Genomic DNA, 20,239 nt, shown 5'->3' with positions numbered 1-20,239 from the left:
TAAGGTTTGCAAGTGAATGTATGTGAATCAATAGCTACAATGTATCAGCTACAATGTAAAATTCTAGACTAAATGTTAAATTCTGATAGCTTTAAAGCTTTACCAAAAAGAATAGATTCAGGTGTAAACCATTGTATTTACCAACATTTGTATTAGAAACTGTGATCTGATTACCTATTTTTCACCTATGTAACTAACATTTATTTTATACGACATGTTACTTCCCAACCCTGTTAATAAGTTAATACAGAGAACAATCATGACTGAAGAGTGCTGTTTTCATAAGTGAATCATTTTTTTTAACACAGCTGTTCTGGTACTGCATGCCAATAATGTGGCCATGTGAAAATAAACATGAGCACTATATTACAGTAATTTCATAAGCATAAGCACTACAGACAGGTTTAGACGTGGAAGCCATGTTTTCTGTAGAACTGAGCTCTGGCCACCACATCATTTGAGTAATCCTTCGCACTGGTTTTTTCATCCACAGATTCATACTGATGGACATTCTGTGCTCCAGCATTGTAAGCTGCAAGTCCACCTGTAGTGGAAAAATTGGCCAATGACACACACACACACACACACACACACACACAGTGATATAGTGCAATTACGTATGCTAGAATTATAAAAATAATACTAGTTCCATAATTAAAGGTTTGCTAGATGAAGCCACTGGACTTACAATGACCCTTGCTAAAGGGAAATACCACTTCAGTCAACAGACCATGTGGCCATGCTAGCGGTTTGATTGATAGTGTGGAGATCACATTTCTCTGAGCACTTATGTCAGAAATACTCTTTACCTTTCTACGCAAACTCTGCCATAGTGGGAGAACCTAACTACTTTTTAGCCTTTGGTGTGTCCTTATGGACATACATTACCAATGCATACCTTTGAGCTGCTGTTCCTTGGTCCATTTGGGGAATTTATTTTGAATGATTCCTATTGAATAAGTGAGGATGCCCGTGCCTTGTTTGATATGCTCCTCACTGTCCCAGTCACCCATCGGTTTGTGCCACTGTTTGGCGATCTAGAACAATCAGGTAAACCATTCAGCATCTCATTTGTGCGTACTATCACATATCTTCAACAGAAGTTCAAATTCACAATATTACATATTTATTTTTGTGAAGTGAATCATAGGCTCACCTGCATTAATCCAAACATATCACCATTGGCACTCCAACCATTCACCAGTACATACTCAGACCCACCCCGAGATGCTCTGGATATGACAGCAGCAATGACAGCTGGATCCACACCGGTGTCACGTCCAACTTTTATCATGGTGTCTTTGTACTTGTTCATCCTCTCAAGATCTGTTTTAGCCAGCTGGCGGGAGGCACGCTTACCTGCAGTTCAGGACATAAATAGCCTACATCAGAATGTTTGATTCACTGAGAGTTTGACCAATTTAAAGGAAAGTATTATAGTGCAAATGCTTATCAGTTTCAGTTTGCAGTTGAAAGACAATTTGCCATCTTACCAGATATCTCTTTGTTACCATCCTGACAGGCAGTTGCTGTTGATGCCCCAGTGGTTTTAATCTTCATAACATTTCCATATTGTCCAACTGGAAACAAGAGCATATTGTGATGAGAAAAGAGTTGGTCCTGTGGTATGTTAGGAATCAAAATAATGGAAAAGAAGTCGGCTACCTGATGTAGAGGAATCTGAACCTGAGCCGGAATCAGAATCGGAATCCGAGCCCATGTTGCTGTTGTTGCTGTAACACGAGTGAGACTGAAAGGCTATTTATACCTAAAATGAATCTATGATGTTGGTCAATGTTTGAACTCAATAAAGATACCAGTATTGCTATTACAAGTGAGTCATGAGAGGGGAATTTTAGACCTTATGTTCTACTTTCACTTTTACCTCATAAACTTCAATAAACGTAATAGTTTACTGATTAATGTGTGTTGTGTCTTTCAGAACCGCATCATGCGATCTGATGAAGGCCTTGTAGGCCAAAACGTTATCGCCTATTAAACCTTTTTTCATTCAGAGTGCGCGGCACCTTCCTTCTCTTTACATTTACACACCGCTAGCCAGCACCTTATCTTGGTGTGCGTTACAGCTCTCCTCCATAAAGTGTCTTTCAGAACCAACACTGGAAACTCTGTTATTTACCCTAACCCAAGGGTAAGAGTTTACATGTTTCTTCCAATTAGGCTACTACAGCAGTCAAGGATGTCACTCAATAACTGTCAAACTGACATTATGAAATGGCTGCTGTCTTGCTTTAAATTAATGGGATATTTGTTACAATTCATTGTAAAATGCAGAGGGAATAATGATTATTCTCAATATCTGTTCATGAGTGTTAAGGATTAATCATGTTGCAAGCAAACCTTTGTTCATTTGATATTGTCAAGCTGTGAATAACATTACTCAGATTGGTTGTCAATCAATAGCTTTGGCTACAGAGCATCATGAAATTGACCTGTATACACCCATCTGTTTCTTAGTTTTGGTTTAATTTACTGATGAGTCATTCCAGTACTTATCAGCCTTTTATTTCATAGTTCATAGAGCAAATTTGTCTGCATGGTTGCTAACTTCAATGGCAGCACATATGCCATTTTTTCACAATGATGAATGTGACGACCCTGTGCCCCTTCAGGCCTTCTCCTGTCAGTGCACGGGCAGGAGAAGGCCTGAAGGGGCACAGGGTTGTCACATGAGAAATGATAGTCGTTTCCATAATTGGACTGCATTAGCCATATTATAAGTGACAATGGGTCTACATTTTAAGTGCAGGATCATTATGACACCCTCTGAATGCATGCCAAGTTTCGTGGAATTCCGTTCATGGGGGGCCATATCAGCTACACACACACACAGGCACGCGCACACACACACACACACACACACACACAGACATAAACACACACACATACAGACATAAACACACACCTGCACACACATAAACACACACACACACACATAAAATAACACAGACACACACACAGTACACATGCACGCAAACACACACACACATGCACACACTCCCACACATGCACACACACACACGCACGCACACACATGCACATACGCACACAGACACACACTCATTCATATGTAGGTGGCACTATACCTCAAATGAGTGGATATGGGATGTGTTGACACGGCCCCTGGAGACCAACATACAAAAATAATTTGGTCCTAGGCCCTACAGTTCTCAAAATATTCACAGAAAACTGTGTCCGGCCATCTACAGGCGGACTGGTGTACAGTCACTAAATGCACACATTTAAAAATAATTTGGTCATCCTAGGCCCTACATGCCCATCAAGTTTCGTGCAGCCTGGTCTTTCAGTGTCCTGGGAATCACTGACAGAAAATTACTGGGGGGAAAAATCTCACTAAACCTATATGGCCGCCGCTTCGCTAGCCTGGCGGTCATAATAAGCCATGCCATAGCCTAAGCCTGGTTGCGCAACCGATCCACAATACAAATACACCTCTAAGACATTTTAGAGATTTTTAATTTTTAAGAGACTTAATTGCAGTGTAGCCCTTTCAGAGCGCCATACATTTTGCAGGACAAGACTAAATATACCAGTGATGACATTTACAAAAACACAAAATAACAATTTATTTGGACAGCATATGAAAGACAGTCTGCAGTTTGTACACCATCTTTAATCTATCCAGTATCTGTCATGTAACTCTCAACTGTCAGCTAAACTTTGCCATAACCAGACTAAACCTCAGTTCATGAACCCCTCCAAACCTAATCATAATAGCACCTTACCCAAACCATATTCCTCCATCTGAGCCTACTTGCATTCCTCATTCCTCAAACTAGAAAACCAGAAATACATCAAGATAAAGTGTAACTAGTGTGTGCGTTTGCTTCTTATTTACTTAACTTATTTAATTATTTTCACTTGCAGGATTCTAAAATAGAATGTTAAAAATGTCCCTTTGTTAAGTTATAAACAGACTGAAATTCATATTGAATCCTTTACCATGAAATTGATCATATCATCATGGACACAGTAGTTACACAATTATGTAAGAGAGTCTGTAAACATATACTACATTGTACCTGATGAATCATAGCAGATCTCTCTAGCTGTTGGCCCAATAATCTATACTACAGACACTATCCTACCTTCACAGTTCAACAATTGTCACTTTCGAAAGGGGAAATAAAAATGCAATATTGCAACTGAGTCCAAGCAATACTAGAACATCTTAAATCTGGTCGAAACAGTGTAAAAACTACATGGCTTGTATGATAATCTACTACTTTTTGGTCCACTTTGTCGTGAATGATTACATAGTTCAAGACTATAGTTTTTTTTTCTTCAATGAAAATATTCATTGTTCTCTTTTAGTCTAAAACTAGGCTTAATCCAATCATAGAAAACCAGCCCTTTGAGTTTACAAGCAAGGGTTTTTTGACAAGCCTAACTGACTTGGTATGTCACACAAGTGCAAAGTCTCCATAGGTCATAGGGACCAAGCTCACATCACAAGATCATTTTGTGTTTAAAGAGGTTTGATGCTTTGTGTTGTACCTGGCAGCAACAAACACATGCTGCAAGAGGTGCCAGTCTCTCATGCTTCCTCAAAAATTTAATTATAAAATGAAAAAAAAAGACAAATTCTTTGGCAAATAAATGAATTTACAGGTCATGAAAAAATAAATATACACAGTGTACTAAAAATAAATATATACAAAACAATTTTCTGGTCATTTTTGTGAACTGGCTGAAGCATATTAATGATGACTGATATGCCATTACAAAAAAGATGTACATTTGATAAGGTCTGTTGCCTCAAAGAAACTGTCTACTTTGGTCATCTTGAGACATTGTATCCAGGTGGAAATCCCAAGTGTCTGTTTATTCTTTTCCCTGGAATTCTTGCACTGTATCAATGTATATTCATGATAAACAAATAGTAAGACATTTAAAAACATCAGTTTCAAGTGTGCAAAAGACAAACATTGAAGATGAGTTCTCTGGGCCATTGAAATTGTAACTCCAGATCTTCTTACAAGAGTAGGCAGCACCATCATGGATGTTGACATTGTGTTTTAAGAGTAACTCTCATCGTCAGTCCATGTGGTCATCCATTGCTTTTTCTCAAACGGACTTAGTTGAATCTTTCCATCCTTAAACTGTTTCGGAGCTTTCCGTATACGCACAGCATGGTATCTAGGCACGGTGTCTTCATATTTGGCATGCTTGAAAAATCCACACTGTTAACAAGAATGAATATGGAAATTGATTAAATAAAAAACATTTGTCTGTCTGAAGGTTTGTTGATTAATCAATAAAGTGTTGATCATCTGCAACAGGAAATGTTAGACACGCATTTTGGTGGCACCTGGTCAGAATGCATGCTTGACATGTAAGAAACAGTGCAAGTAGCCCCAGTGTGGACTGAGAGGCAAACAGTGACGGCACGGCAGCACAAACAAAGCCTTTAAATCACACACAGGTAACCTCCAAGGCACACATCACAGAGACAGCGAGAAGACACAAGAGACTGTGAGTTCAGCAAAATGCTTAAAAGAATAAAAATGCACACCAACTTTCTTCAAATGCAAACACATTAGCAACAAAGCCAGTTAGATTTGCCTTGTTGGAAGACAGTAAGCTGCCATGTTTTCACTCAAGCCAAAGTTAGTCTGTTAAAGCTGACACACCATGCTGGTTGAGAAGCCCACACTTGTTTTTTTAATTTTATTTTACCCATGAGTTGAGGTACTAAGCCTCAGTTGTGACTTTCTCTTTATCAGACGGCTGGACATGGATCTCAGCCTTGTGATACGCCGCATCAAACTGGTCTTTTTTAGCTCTCTTGAAGAAACCACACTAGAAAGGGAGCAAGGGGGTGAATCACTGCAATCAACAGCCTTCTCCATGACCTAAAACTCTGTGCTACTATGTGGTGATGTAATGTTAAAAGCACTTAGTCCTTTGATGTTCTGAACCCATAAAGTCTTTTTTTCCCTAATTGCTTACCTTCCACAACAAGAACACCAGGAGAGCCAGCATTAAAATGCCTGCAAGCACTGCCACCAGGATAATCCACCAGGGGACTCCACTGTAGAGGGCCACCGTCTTCTCTGGGAACACAGTGATTTTCATCTAGGACAGACAGAGCACAGTTGTTGAAATCAGTGGTTGTTCTGATTGGCCAGAGGATATGAGATGAAGATAAGGCATTGAGAGCAATACATCACAGCAAGGCATTTTTTTTATTAAACCTTTATTCCAGGCATAGGCAGTACCAAAAGAGAGCTATTCACCTCAGTTTCTGCATCTCTCAGGATAATATTCTGTGCGGATACATCAAGGCTGAGTGATGCTTTGAATATCAAATCTAGATAACTGAGGGTAGTATAATCCTGTTTTGAAAGAAAATATGACGGGACACGAAAGATGTTAAGCATAAGGTGTATATATCATGGACAGTGTAAATATATGAATAAGAGCAGTATATGAAGACTATGCACGTGTGGCAGTTGACTTACCTCAAGGAATGTGGAGTTCCAGAGGCGAGACCTCAGCCGAATGACTGCAGTATTGTCTAAGCCCTGCAGGGGGCACTTGATCTCCACACATTTCACTCCATTATTGCAGGTCTGTCACAGAAAGAATGATCAGACAGTTTACCCCTAACCTGCCATTTTATATTGATGTTCACAAAAAAAGTCTATACTGTATAGAATTGCAGACAACAATTATAATTACCAGTGTTTTGTATTTCCTTTTTTCAGCAAACAGAGAACTGAGGCCTCCTCCTTCCCTTGTTTTCCGCTCCTCAACCGCACGTTTCTGCCGGGATGGTTTTGATTCCTACACACAGGTTCATTTTGGTAGATCACACTTAACAGAATGGGTTTTATTGTTGTACAGTGACTATAGTCTGAGTGATGAACGCAGAGGTTGCACATACCTTAGGGAATCCGAGAGGGTTAACCTCTGCGTTTGGTGAGCATGTGATCTGATCCAAGCCCTCCGTCTCAATATCCACCAGATACAAAAGCCACTTCCCCACAGAACTCTCTTTAGGCCACTGGATGTTTAGTGAAGCGGTGCCAAATGACTTTAAAGGCCTCCCACGATTGGCAATCTGGTCAGGGGGCATCAAAGGATATCCAAGATGAAGTTGGATCAACAGTGGTGATCATCAATCAAAGCAAGTGTTCTATGTCCAGTCGTCAAATGCTTTAGCAAATGCTGCATAACTGAAACAAGCCAGTAAAATAACAGAGAAAAATTGCAAAGGGATAGTTACTCTGAACTCGTATTCAATCAAAGAGCCGATGTCCTCCACAGAGGTCATGGCGCTCTCTCCCTTGACATCACCGCCAAAGTACACCTGGGGAGGCTTGGGCACCCTGCAGGACATCAGGAAACAGTGTGTTTCTATTGGTGTTATTCACATTCACTCTGTTAACTTTCCCGTAAAACGTATCCTTATTCAGATGCTCACCCGTGGACAGACAGCATCAGCTCAATCACAACTTTTGCCTTGGCCTCCACTTTGACCTGTCTCTCCTGCTGACTGGTTCTATGAGACAGTGTTATTACCAGGGGATGTTATTGCATATCATTTTAATTGAGCATTCTATTTAAAGGTTTGCTTTTTAAACAAGTGAAATGTCATTTTATTTCTTACGTTTCAAGGAGAAGATTGATAGCAATTTCAGTGGTGTTGAGAGAGATGCCTGCTGTGCTCAGTATGATGTAGAACTTCAGCTAGAAATAACAATCCTTTCATTAGATCCAGTGGTATAAATTACATATATTGATAGAAGTGGCATAATGTACAAAATATATAAAGACAAATACCTCTGCATCTCTTTTGAGTGGATTGCCAAGTTCACAGTCTGCTTGAGAGCCATTTTGATTTGCTGCACAAATTACTTGCTTATCCTACAGAGGAAGATTGAAAATTCATTGGCTATCATCCTCACAAGAGATTTGGTGAATAGAGGTAATTGGGCCCACCAAAAAGTGTGCCCCTGATGCGACTTTACCCCAGTCTTCTGAGAGCGGAAGGCAGAGTAGGACAGTGAGCTGGGAAACATCCCCACCAGCTTGGCCTCATAGGCGTCGTCCCCACCCCTGTTAGTCACCGTCAGCTCCAGAGCGATGTCCTTCTGATCACTCAGGGAGATCAGTGGAACACCATTTTGCCTAAAACAGAACAATGAAATGTTGGATGTATCCCAGCCTATCTACACAGTAATTATTAAAGTGAGGTAATACACAAAATACAAAAAAATGATTTGAATGACAACATAATATGGTGATGATATTATATGATGATAATAATGATTGAAACATTTGGATTTACACCAAGAGCTCATTATGTTGACCTAAACGCTGAGTGCGAAACTGTAAGCAGAATCACACTCACAAAGGCAGAGGTGGAAACACATCCTGATTAGCTTCGCGGTAGCAGAATCTGTACTGAAGCTCCAAGTTGCTCTGGCAGATGTTGTCAGTTCCACATCCTTCCTTCAAGAAGTGCACCTGTGCGGATTCATATCAGCAGTGGATGTTATAAGGTCTTCCTCTCGGGACTCCTTCCCCTGTCTCCAGCCAGCCAGACTGCATGCTTACCTCTGCGAGGACCTTGCTTGAGTCAGACGAGTTCACCACAGGGATGAGCTGAGGTAGTGCGCTCTGCCTCTTGCCCCGCTTACTGCTCTGGATGGCCACGGACACCTCGATGGGAATGGCCCTGATTTTATCCTTAATGTTGTCCTGAGGCATATGAAAGGCATCAATGCAAAAATCCAAGATGTGCAAGATCTTGCAAAAACATCCAATTTAAAGGCAGCAGGAAACGCTATGCCTTTCTACCCATACCCAAGATACTGTGAAATTAGTTCAAGCTATTGTCCTTATTTCTGTAGAAACTAAACCATCTGTAGACATTCATAAAACAGATGATGATTTTGGTACTCCTTTAACTTTCTACCTATCCTCCAAACTATGTGCTAAAAAATAATCATGTGTAAAAATGAGTGTGAGTAAAACTATTTCAAGCTAGACAGAATATGCCAGTGTCAATGCAAATTCAGACTGTAATGACAGAAGGTCAGGCACCTGAAGTCTAAGTTCGGATCGAAAGCATGTCTTCTTGTTCTGTCTATGGAGTTCCAGTTTTCCACTGGACTGGAAGTCTTGATCCGAGTCTGCCTTTTTAAGGAATGTCACTCTGGACATAAGTCCCTGCTTGCGCCGTTCTGATTCAGCCTCAAACAGGTAGGAAATAGCTGACAAGAGAAACAAAACAGTTTCTAGCCAATGGTGTCAGGAGGACGGGACTTTATGTGATATTAGAGATATCAACTACTTACTGATTCTAGGGCTGTATGTTGAAGGGTTGGCTTTGTAGGAAAAGCAAGCTTCAACTGTGAGACTGTGAATAACAAATGGTAAGACATGGACATCAAAATTGAGCAACATTTAGCATAATCCATTAATGTTGATTTCTTGTTTTAAAATCATACCATATGCTGTTCCCACAGGTTTTCTTTGTCAGGTCAATCTTCTTTGGTGTTACAGTCACATCCTTTTTGATACTTATGACAGGCCTGGCCCTGAGGAAGCAGCATAGACATACATTGTACCGCCAGATATAAATATATATATATATATATGTATATGTATAAATTACATTTTTGAATATATACAATTTACAAAATAAGTAAGATGCTTGTAAGTAGTAAATAAATAAAGGGATACCTATAAACAAACACTGCGTCTGACAGGGACCCGACAGCAATATCAGGATACGAATTTTTATCAAGGTCCATGTTTCCAGCTAGGGAGTATCCAAATAACTTAATATTGTGTTGTCTCCCTTTGAGAACCTAAAATGAAATAATTTCCAATGTAGTGTTTACAGTAAAACTGGCACATGCAGTCAAGTGTGAAGGCAAGGCAAGAAAGGGCACCCAAGCGAAGCTACCGTAAAATAACAGCATGGTATTGATTGTCCAGAGTAAATAGTCAGAACGGCACATATCTGTGCTGTGCAGATGCAAATGTTTTTTAGTGCAGCAAATTTTAGAATTTCAAATGGACTCTCTCGCTCTCACTCACTCTCTCGGCAATGGACTACTGTTCACACAACGCGGTGTTCTTATCTAACGAGACGTGCAGCATTACCTCTTATCTAACGAGACGTGCAGCATTACCTCAGGAAAGCACTAACCTGTGCAGGTTTGGTGATGATTCCATTAGCGGAGCCATGGTAAATATACACTTTTCCTGCCCCGTCATCATCATAGGGAGCTCCAACAGCTATGTCTGCCAGAGAGCAAAAAGGTAAGGAACAGAAAGGATGTGTTTGAGAGGGAGGAAGACAGAGAGAGAGAATAGACAGTTGCATTGTTACACTTTAGGGTCGAAAGATGTCTAAATAACTTTTTATTAAATTACAGCAAAACAATGCAAAACCTTGAAAGGTGTCCAGGTTGATGTCTCCAATGTTTTCCACAGCCAAGCCAAACATGGAGTCTTTGGTTCCATTGAGACGGATTGGGGTGATGTCATTCCACCTGCCAGCCTTGTTGATGTAAACATACACAGCCCCTCCCACTTCGCTGTCTTTCAGGAAAAACTGTGGAGCTCCGACAACAATATCCTGCCACCTGGAGAATTAGAGCACAATTTTGTTAGTCTTGTGGATTTCTATTCTAATCTTATGATTATATGTCTCTAATATTTATGAGGTGAATATTCATATACTGTTTCACACACTTACTTATCATTATTTAGGTCGACCACGGCAACATCATATCCAAAGGAGGATGCCAGCCCAGGGCCTTCTAGAATGAACTCTGGGGAGAGCATGGTGGATACTTCGCCTTCCTTTCTTAGCAGAACCACAGCCCCACTGTGGTTAGTTCTTGGGGCCCCAGACACAATAGTTAGTTCTCCTTTTCTGGTGATACTGTGGCCAGAGTCAAGCGAAAACCCTGCAGATCAAACGTTTAAACTGTTCAGAATGATGGAACTCTAAAAAAAGGAGAACTAAGAACCATGCATATGCAAAATGATGAAAAATGGCTGAATTGAAGGAGTGGTTTGAGATACATCTATACAAGGCACAAACACACAGGCAGACAGTGGGACAAGCGTGACATTCCTTACGCTACTCAAGCATTTGTAAACTGAGCGAAGACCAAAGAACACCTGAGATATGCTTATGGTACAAAACGAACCATGGAACCGTGAGCATTCCTACCCCTCACCCATGACATGATGCCCTCATGATTATGATGAGTCAGCCTCATAAAATCTACCATGGAGCTGTGGTGGCGTAGGCTTGAGGAGCATACAGTATGACAGAAAACTGAACGCCAAGAGGCCTCACAAACCTAGGTAGCTATTGGAGGTCACATCTACAGATTTGCCCTTATTACGACGTAGAGGAAGAGACGTGCACTGTTGAAGAACAGATCAGGACTGACAGCAGACAGATTAGTCATGAACAGGATACGTGAGCTCAGATACAGTATCACAGATTCAGGGAGGAAGTGAAAGGCACAGTGGGGGCCTAAGAGGTGTTTGTGTAGTGGTAAACTTGTCAAGAGCTCACCATTTCCTCCCAACAGCAAAACCTACCCAGGTAACTGTTTGCAGGCACTGGCACAAGATGCGGGTCCAGTCGGTTCTCATCCCCGACCTCGTAAGGCCCGTCGTCGTAAAGGCCCATCTCCAACAGGGTGTTATTCTTCTGCTCCACCCGCACGATGCCTGTGGCAGTTGGAGGAGGGAGGAGTGGAGGCGTTGGCGGAATGAAACAGAGAGCGAGGCCGGCGCCAGCCAGCACAGACACACAGGCCAAACCACATAAATGGTTGCAATAAGAAGAGTGCATGTGTGAAAATGTGAGGAAATATCAAATGCATCACACTGATGACATGCATACAATAGTGTTCTTACCGACCACATAGTTGTAAATGAATGAATGAATAATTAATTGCATTTATGAATAATTGATGAATTCGCTTTCCATTAGACTATGGACCCCCGGTGTTCAAAAAATACAATTAAGAAGAAGAAAAAGACATAAGGCACATGTGGTAACAATACTACCTTTCCAGTTATAGGCTCCTGGGGCTCCAAAGACCACATAGTGATAATCTTTGGTAAAGGTAGCGGAGAGACCCTGCTGGCAAGAGCCGAATCTCTCATGGCCCCTCGCTCGGCCCTCACAGAACTTCCAGTTCCCACCGTCCTCATCCGAAAGACGGTCAATGGTCAGGTCTTGACTTAGGACGAAGCAGCGACCAATGATGTCGCGCGACTCTTGACGCGTGTTCCCAAAAAGCCTCCTCTGATAGCGATGAGCACAAGTCTGCACACCGGCGAAACCATCACATCGTATTAAAACACATGCACCTGAGTAAGCCTGCTTACCAGAAATACCACTTATACAAAGTTGCTGGTTAATGTGGGTCCTTTAACCCTGTGATATTGATTTGGAATACCTCTGTTGGGAGAGCAAAGCCACTGACTTACCACAATCTTGCCTCCTGGTCCTTGACTCTGCACTGTCACACCCATCCACTGGTTCTCCTTGTTCTCCACGCTCACGTCGGCTGTGTGAACGCAGCGTGTCATTAGCGCGTGAGAAAGACATGATGTGGTCTAAAAGTGAGGAGGGCAGAGCACTCACCTTCATTATCGAACTCAACACGCTCACAGTCATGTGACCGGGACGTGATGTCACAGCTATACAGGCCTCCAGTGATGTTGGCCATCTGCTGAGCCAAGGCCCTGGCCCTGGGAGCTCCAACCAGCAGCCTGCATACGACAGATACATGAGCAATATGCTCTACCGCAAACTCATTTCCACTCTCTTCATATCTGTGCTGTTTCTCTCTATCTATGTTGTTATCTATGTCATCTATTGTATTTGTATTTGTTATGTTTCACTAAAGCTAGGCTGTAGGTTTGGTAAATGATGTATTATGTACTTTAAGAATATAACTTTACATCTTCACAACTTTATAATGACATCTTTCTTTAAGGTATAGTGAAACAAGGCATTTGTAAAATTCTACTATCATGGTCATGGTCAACAGAACAAAAGGTTTCAGGTAAACACAACCTGAATAACAAATGACATCTTATTGTTCCCATACACCAGTGCTAATGACTATTTGTTTTGAGACTAAATGGAACTGACAGCAGCTTCAGCAGCAGATGTACAAACAGCTGTGACGGCTCAATAATTCATTGTGACAAATGAAGTAGAAGGAGACAGAACAGTACAAATCAGGGCTGCACTGTATGAGATCCATATATTCAGAGTTCCAACTGAGGGTGCACAAAATACATCACACATATAGGTCATTGTTCAGCATTATTGTTAAGTTTGTTTTTCAAATCTGACATAAGAACACATTCTAAAAAATGATTGATGATTGTTGAAGCTTCATCTGATGCCTCCATTGATAACTGCTCCACTGGAGAATTCAAAACAAAAAAGGTCTTTCCACGGGCAGCTAACTACAGTACCTTAGTAATCTAATACACTGTTTAAGTGCACAGTCAGCAACACAACCTTGGTGTTTACTGGCAGGCGCGCCTGCAGGTGTACGTCCGTACGCACTGTGCGTACCATCACTCAACAACGAGAGAAAATTTACCTTGTGTGTGTGTATATTCACACCATATTGGCCTACCATACCTTTCCAACTATGCACAGTATCCCATTAGTTGCATGCCATCAGGCTATTTACAGTTTTCTATTAAGTAAAGTTAGTGAACACTTATCAAAATTAACGCGCACATATGTTTGAGCAGGAGAGAATACGCACGCAGGCACGCATAGGCTACCTGTTTTCTTTTACTCGGCTTTCTATATGGTTATCAGCACACAATGTTGAGCTAATTCACTAACTCAATACTCATCATAGATATCACAAGTTTAAACAACGAAAACAGAAAGGATGGAGGCAGCAAAGCTAGAGGAGCTATTCAAGATGGGCAAGAACAAGGTTGGCTAAGCAATTGGTGTGCTTGTCAGAACGACTGCATTACAGCTGTTTAAAGCCAGACATTACAGTAGCTATAACACAACTAAAGGTAGCTTTAGGGATGTATAAAGTTGCCCAAATGAATAGGTAATTGTAGACGTTGTTGTTGCATTATTGCATGTGGATGTTGTTATGCTATGTATGCACGAACCTAAAGGAAAAATACTGTCCACGCGTGATGGGTGTGCGTACCATAGCATTAATTCCTGCAGGCGCCCCTGTTTACTGGCACCTCCAATCTAAATTTCAGCCAGTAAGTGTCAGTGCCATGACATAGCACCAAACAGTAGCAACAGGAAAAGGGAATGTACCCAACCTGCTCTTAAAGTCAGTGATGATCTACAATAGAAACCTGTCTATCATAAGATACCTTTACACTACAGCTGACCTCTCTCACTTGCTCCAGTGGCTCTGCTGAGAACAGCTCCTTTCTGCAAGAGGAGAAAATCTACCTTTGTCTGAAGAGTGAGCTGATAGAACCACTTAGCTTATTTTGACACATAATCCTCCAGAAGCCAGCAAATGATTGCCATTGTAATAAAAGCCTGTGCAGCAATCTCTTTGAGAGGCTTTTATGAATGAACTGCGCTGCCGGGTACTTCAGCAAATGTAAATCTATCTCTGTTGGGCTAACAGTGCAAACAGGCAGCTTATTGTTGGGAATTGAGAAAAAAATTTACTGGGTCACATTTTCCAGCCTGGCATTGGCCAGAGCCTGCCCATGCACAGGGGGACAAGAGGCTAAACATAAGTGGAACTGGGGAAATAAATGCTGTAGGGGCTGCCAGAATGTATGTGAAAGCAAGAAAAAGGACTTCTGCACAAAACTTTGACATGACCCATGACACCCTTTCACATACTTCTTAACTAACTGCCAGGTTTCCTTTTCCTGTTTGATAACTCTGTTTTAAAACCGTTTTAAAACCGTTTGGTCCCACTTTGGTCTGGTGCAAATGTCTCTCTTCTGCTCTTACAACTCTTTGGAATGTGTCATTCATTTGCGTTTCCTGATTGCCAGTTGCACACTTGGAGATATTTGGAATGTGTCCCCTCACCACAGAGCTGTGGGGATGTAAAAGGGGTTTGGGTCTGCTGAAGACAGAGCAGTGCAACGCCTTTCAGCCAACACCGTAGAATCTCACAAGTTGCTGAGGGCCAATTCTGACATGCACTTGCTACTCTCCAGCTTTTACATCCACTGCCTTTAACACACATGGAAAACAAGCTGCTCATTATGAGGGAAGAAAAAATCGCTTCGGCCGCATCTTTGAACAACATGATAAAGTGAGGGCGTCTGACTCTACTTTACTGGATCACTGGTTTAAAGGAATGACAAAACAACTGTCTCTCTCAGATGATTGCTGTTATTTACCACATGGTTCAGTGGTATGAAACCTCTTTCCACAATCAGATCTGAGTCAGTTGGTGAAGAATTCATGACTCCAGCGATCCCCATTCATCACTGTTCTCACTGCTCTGATTTCCCTGTGCTACTCCACTCCGGCAATGTGGACAACAGCACTAATGAATGGACTGCAGCCATCAGAAAATCGCAGGTGACGCAAATGTGTTTCCAAATACAGCAAAGCGGAGCAGTTCTATGCAAATGGTCATTTTTAGAAAAGCATTCCCAAACATGAATCACTTCAAAGGTTTTCTGTGTGAGAGGAGCACCAAATTAGGCATTCTTGTGTAATTCCTAATGGAGCAATTCAGTGGGAACTCTGAAAGACAAAGCCTTGCCCCGGCTGACCCTTGGCACACACACAAAAACAGTGTGACACACAAAGAGTGTGACTTTAATGACGAGGACAACTCGCACACAGAAATAGCCATGCATGTGTTTCCCAGGAGCCGCCCACTCAGAGTCATTATGGGAGGCAGACACAACAAAAGCAACACCACAGGTGCGCGCAGGATTGCGGTCAGAGCTGTTTGAGGTTTTGAGGTTTGGGGGCCGGTGCTGAGAGGGAGATGTTAAAGATGGCCGATGGCTGTCACCTGTCACCGCGCGCTGACGGCCCCGCGGCCTGCTGCACAGCTGTGGACTTGACCGGCCGCCACATGACGAGGTTCTGCAACTGGAGCCTCTGGCACGCTGCTGATGGGCACTTCACCCCCTCAGCCAGAGTGTGACCGATTCACTGGCACACACTCCACTTCCACTAATGCAGTCTGTGCGTAAGCATTTCAGCATAAGCATTTCAGAGTCCACTCCATTATGCCGGTCAGTGAATCAGACATAGTATGGTAAATGCCCCTTCCTCCCCAGCTACAGACAATCTATCATGTTACGTTCACACAGATGGTCTTGTTTGCATTACCCAGAGGATGCTTCTCTGGTTTCATAGTGGAGATATGCCAACCACATTATTGACCCATCCACACACACATACATACATACATACATACATACATACATACATACATACATACACATACATACATAGCTATTCATAGAAGACGCATCCAATATTTTGTACTGCAGAAGGCGCAGAGACCTTTGTGACAAATAGAATGGAAAAGGTGGATCCAAACCTGTCCTCTCCATTCCAAAGGAAACTATATGAATGGGAGGAAGGAAAGAACTCACTGTGCCATAAAACACATAGTTCTGCTTTAATCTTAATGGAACCATGTGACTGTTTCCACCTCCAAAAACGCTTCAAACCTCTTCCACATTAAATTGTACATGTGACAGTGTGAAAGACTCTGGACTGGAACTGCAAAATGGTCAGTCAGGACGAGAAGCCTCAATTGTTCAGACCTCCAATGGAGGCTTGTCTGACTCAAGTAGAGGGATAAGAGTCTACTGTAATCATTAGGGACGAGAGAGGAAATGAGTCTAACACTATTCAGCACACCTGCTACCCAACTCGGCAGCTGTTGAGCTTACTAAATATGCTTTTATAAGCGGCATTAGTGCTACACAGCCTCTGCTGAGGAAGCATGCATTGAGCACAGCCTCAGTCCATCTGTTGAACTGTAGTTATCTGTCAACCGGTTAAGAATAGTTTAGTTCTACTTTTGAGCATAAAGCAGTAACTATATAGTATAGCTTTCATAGTGAAGTGCTAACCACTGGTTAGTGCCCTTGTTAATGTTGTACCATGTCAATGGTGTTAATCATGTCCAACATATAAACTGTGAAAATGAGTGAATCCCTGCCAGGACCTTTGGAATCCGAAGTCCAGCACTAACATGGGGCATTATAGCATTATATCAATTTGCAATAAGCACACAAGCAAATGTGATGCTCAATGTTTTTCTCAGGGTTTGCCTGACCGATGTTATTTTTTCTCTCTAACCTCAGTATACAGTTTAAGGACTGTGGTAAAGACTGTGGTCAAATCATCAAGCAGAAAATGAAGCAATAGGTTACAAGCAACTGTGACATGCTATCACAGTCATTCAACTAAATAGACTGTCTTAACAACCAGTGTGCTATTTAATTCATCATATGTATCCTTTATGGCGCCTTGATGAAAAAGACAATCAGAATTTACATGCAAATGTGAAATATACATTCATCTGGTCCTTGAGAGATGGAAAACCAGGGCAGTCACGTCCGCAGCTATCGGACTTCTTGCTTTAGCAAGACTAAATCAAAACTCTGCTGCAAATAAGGCTATCACCTCTGCGTCATCTTTTAGTGTGTGCAGGCTGCGTGCTGCAGCTAGCTCTGTCTGCCAGTGAACACAACATACTGAGATCTGTCTGCTGCTGATGGTTCAGATACCACATGTGTTTGACCCAAAATGGGATAGACACGTCACAAGCTAACCAATGTGTCTGTGCATAATCATCTACATCACTGTGTGGTGTATTTTTTGAAACATTCACTGTCAAATTATCTTGTTTGTAAATGGTCTAACACTAACAAACTGCTGTATCATCAATGTAACATCCAATCCAATGTTAAACACCTAACATTTAAGCCCACAGTTGGTAACTTGGCACACATAAAACTCACACTCTGCTCTCCAAACTGGTGCTCTTCTCACACACACACACTAAACCAATCATTCACTCAGCCTCATTTTCCTCTAACTGATGGGCAAACATGCATGAGGTCACAGATAGTTTCCTCTCACAGTCCATCTCCACTGAAAGAACTCCCAAGTAAGGACATCAAACAGCAGCTCATGTTTACCGTATCAGCGGAGCACAGCAGATTCAGTAAACATGTCACCGTGGGTACGTTTTTCCACAACTTGTAAATTGCTTTCTCTCCTTTCAAGTCAAAATCTAGTCAACCACATATTAATTAATACTAGTGGGGAGAAATAGTGCATTGAAAAAAGGCAGACCTATACAAAATCACCTGCCACAAGGACAGTCAGCAGAACACAATGGACAGTCAATGACCACAGCATCATATTCTCTCTCAAAATCTGTATCTTGACTTTGGGTGTTTGACATAAGCTTAACATACTCTTTCAACATCTCTCTTAATTTGGTCAGCCAGTCTTTTAACTGTTTAGACATGTACTGAATCTCTGAGACAGATAGATAGATAGATACTTTATTGATCCCCAAGGGGAAATTCAAGGCAAGACAACTTGCTTACATTCATGGCAACAGAAATAGAAGAGAAGTCTTATTTAAATGCAATATGCATTCCCTCATCTCTGATGGTCCCTGTCCTTCAATCACAATGACCACGTCCCCCACACCACACACAACCACCCACCGCGTTCGTGGTATGGAATCGTGTGAAATAGGCTACTTAAAAGCATAAGCATTATTGCATGTTTGTAAGCATACAATAGGACAAAAGAAACTGTTATATAGACCAAACATTGCAGTTACGTTTTCTAAAAAAGGTTGAGTTAGTTTAGTGTTACTATATCATAACTGTCCTATAGTGTGACACGAGCATTGCAGCTGTAACGCAGGTGCAATTGCCGCACGCGCTGAACAAAGTGAGACGAATACTGGAACCTGTTACTGTACGTCATGCAGGCAGTGACTGAGCCTGCAAATCCATAGATATAAATCGATTCCGATAAACACAGTGCCACAACTTACATTCTTTTGTCCGTAGGTACTAACTGGCGATGCAGGGCGAGAGAGAATCCAAAAAGGCTACCGGGCTCCCCATCCTTCCTCAGAATATTTTGAGTATCTAAATTGAAGGCACCGACACAGATCCATAGTAAGATAAAGAAAATCCATATATGACTTTCCCAACATCTCCCACAAAAACCCATCGCGCTGAGATAACGTCCGTCCAATCCTTGCGCCCGTCAAGTGTCCTCCGGTGGACTAGCAATGCTGGTTCCAGTGCGCTCCGATAGTGAAGGCGCCGAAGTTTGTGCAGCTCAAAGCCCCTCCTTTCTCCTAACACACATTTTACGTCATTATGTTGTGAGGTGGTCGTTAAGGAGTTAGTGATATACCCAGCTTCACCTGCTATGGCTAACATTTGTAAGGCCAGTTAAGGAGATTAATAAAGTTGAGTTCTCAACACTGGCATCTCATTTGTACAATGATACATTTCCCTGTCAACACATAACTGACATGTATGAAACTTTCTGTATATATTAAAATGGCTTACAAATGTAATTTGCTTTATTACCCATGTAGTGTCAGTGCACACGAGGCACTGACTTATTCAATGGCATAAAACATATGAATTGCTTGGATACAAGTGGCATGAGGTCAAATACATTAACAACCCAAGTAAAAATCCCAAGGCAAAGAGCATGCTCCGTGACACAGAAGAGAGAGAGAGTGGTGTCTTTAATGGTTATCTAACTTATAATAGTGGAAAGGAGCAAGTGATTGTCCTCACAACACAAAGCCACGATTGGAACACTGATGGCCAGCAAGTCAACTGTGAAGCCAGTAGGCTGGACAAATGAACCTCCCAAATCTGGGCAGACAAAGAGGGGGGTAGGACAGGCACGTTTGCATGCCTCATTCCATTGTATCCTTAAGCTTCAGCCTGCATAGCTCAGGCTGCTAGATCTCAGCACACAGGGCAGCAGAGAAACGGCACATATCAAATACACAATCTGCAGTGTTTGATAGTACTAGAAAATAACTTTTTCATATACTGATGTGAAAAATGTATTTAATTAAAATACAAGTAATTAGTCATTTGAAAATACAAAAATATCCACACAATAATCATGGTATACCAACTTTTTAAAATAAACTACAAGGCATATTATTAAAATACTATT

At 41.7% G+C, this 20,239-nt stretch overlaps 2 protein-coding genes across 2 annotated transcripts; both read right to left on the bottom strand.

Annotated features, from left to right (window-relative positions):
• Positions 1-404: 404 nt before the first annotated feature.
• Positions 405-1,572, bottom strand: LOC143099705 (lysozyme G-like). The gene is made up of 4 exons (XM_076262633.1): positions 1,512-1,572; positions 1,157-1,359; positions 899-1,037; positions 405-544 (listed from the first exon to the last, which is right to left on the bottom strand). The coding sequence occupies exons 1-4, from the start codon at positions 1,558-1,560 to the stop codon at positions 405-407; spliced, it is 531 nt and encodes a 176-aa protein (XP_076118748.1). The 5' UTR covers positions 1,561-1,572.
• Positions 1,573-3,480: 1,908 nt separating this feature from the next.
• On the bottom strand, positions 3,481-19,335 carry itga6a (integrin, alpha 6a). Its single transcript, XM_076263781.1, has 26 exons — positions 19,080-19,335; positions 12,683-12,810; positions 12,526-12,605; positions 12,100-12,361; positions 11,626-11,757; positions 10,763-10,976; positions 10,456-10,649; positions 10,211-10,305; positions 9,739-9,866; positions 9,504-9,593; positions 9,351-9,412; positions 9,097-9,266; positions 8,608-8,751; positions 8,402-8,517; positions 8,019-8,178; positions 7,831-7,914; positions 7,658-7,737; positions 7,472-7,549; positions 7,274-7,376; positions 6,932-7,108; positions 6,727-6,831; positions 6,507-6,617; positions 6,282-6,380; positions 5,995-6,120; positions 5,722-5,844; positions 3,481-5,225 (listed from the first exon to the last, which is right to left on the bottom strand). The coding sequence occupies exons 1-25, from the start codon at positions 19,259-19,261 to the stop codon at positions 5,737-5,739; spliced, it is 3,228 nt and encodes a 1,075-aa protein (XP_076119896.1). The 5' UTR covers positions 19,262-19,335; the 3' UTR covers positions 3,481-5,225; positions 5,722-5,736.
• Positions 19,336-20,239: the final 904 nt, after the last annotated feature.

The sequence above is a fragment of the Alosa pseudoharengus genome, unplaced genomic scaffold, assembly GCF_046254945.1.
Source record: "Alosa pseudoharengus isolate Yale_2024_CS ecotype anadromous, Long Island Sound unplaced genomic scaffold, YU_APseudo_1.1 YU_APseudo_1.1_scf_3, whole genome shotgun sequence".
Classification (NCBI taxonomy): Eukaryota; Metazoa; Chordata; class Actinopteri; order Clupeiformes; family Clupeidae; genus Alosa; species Alosa pseudoharengus.
Note: the sequence above shows the minus strand (reverse complement) of the source record. Positions and strands in the feature narration are given on the sequence as shown.

Coding starts and splice junctions, on each gene's coding strand:
- LOC143099705 (XM_076262633.1), bottom strand. CDS start 1,560: ATGAAGATTAAAACCACTGGGGCATCAACAGCAACTGCCTGTCAGGAT. Junction 1,360..1,511: donor AGCAACTGCCTGTCAGGATG/GTAACAAAGAGA, acceptor CCTGAACTGCAG/GTAAGCGTGCCTCCCGCCAG. Junction 1,038..1,156: donor ATATGTTTGGATTAATGCAG/GTGAGCCTATGA, acceptor TGATTGTTCTAG/ATCGCCAAACAGTGGCACAA.
- itga6a (XM_076263781.1), bottom strand. CDS start 19,261: ATGGGTTTTTGTGGGAGATGTTGGGAAAGTCATATATGGATTTTCTTT. Junction 7,377..7,471: donor CTGATGCTGTCTGTCCACGG/GTGAGCATCTGA, acceptor GATGTCCTGCAG/GGTGCCCAAGCCTCCCCAGG. Junction 7,109..7,273: donor TGATTGAATACGAGTTCAGA/GTAACTATCCCT, acceptor CCCCCTGACCAG/ATTGCCAATCGTGGGAGGCC.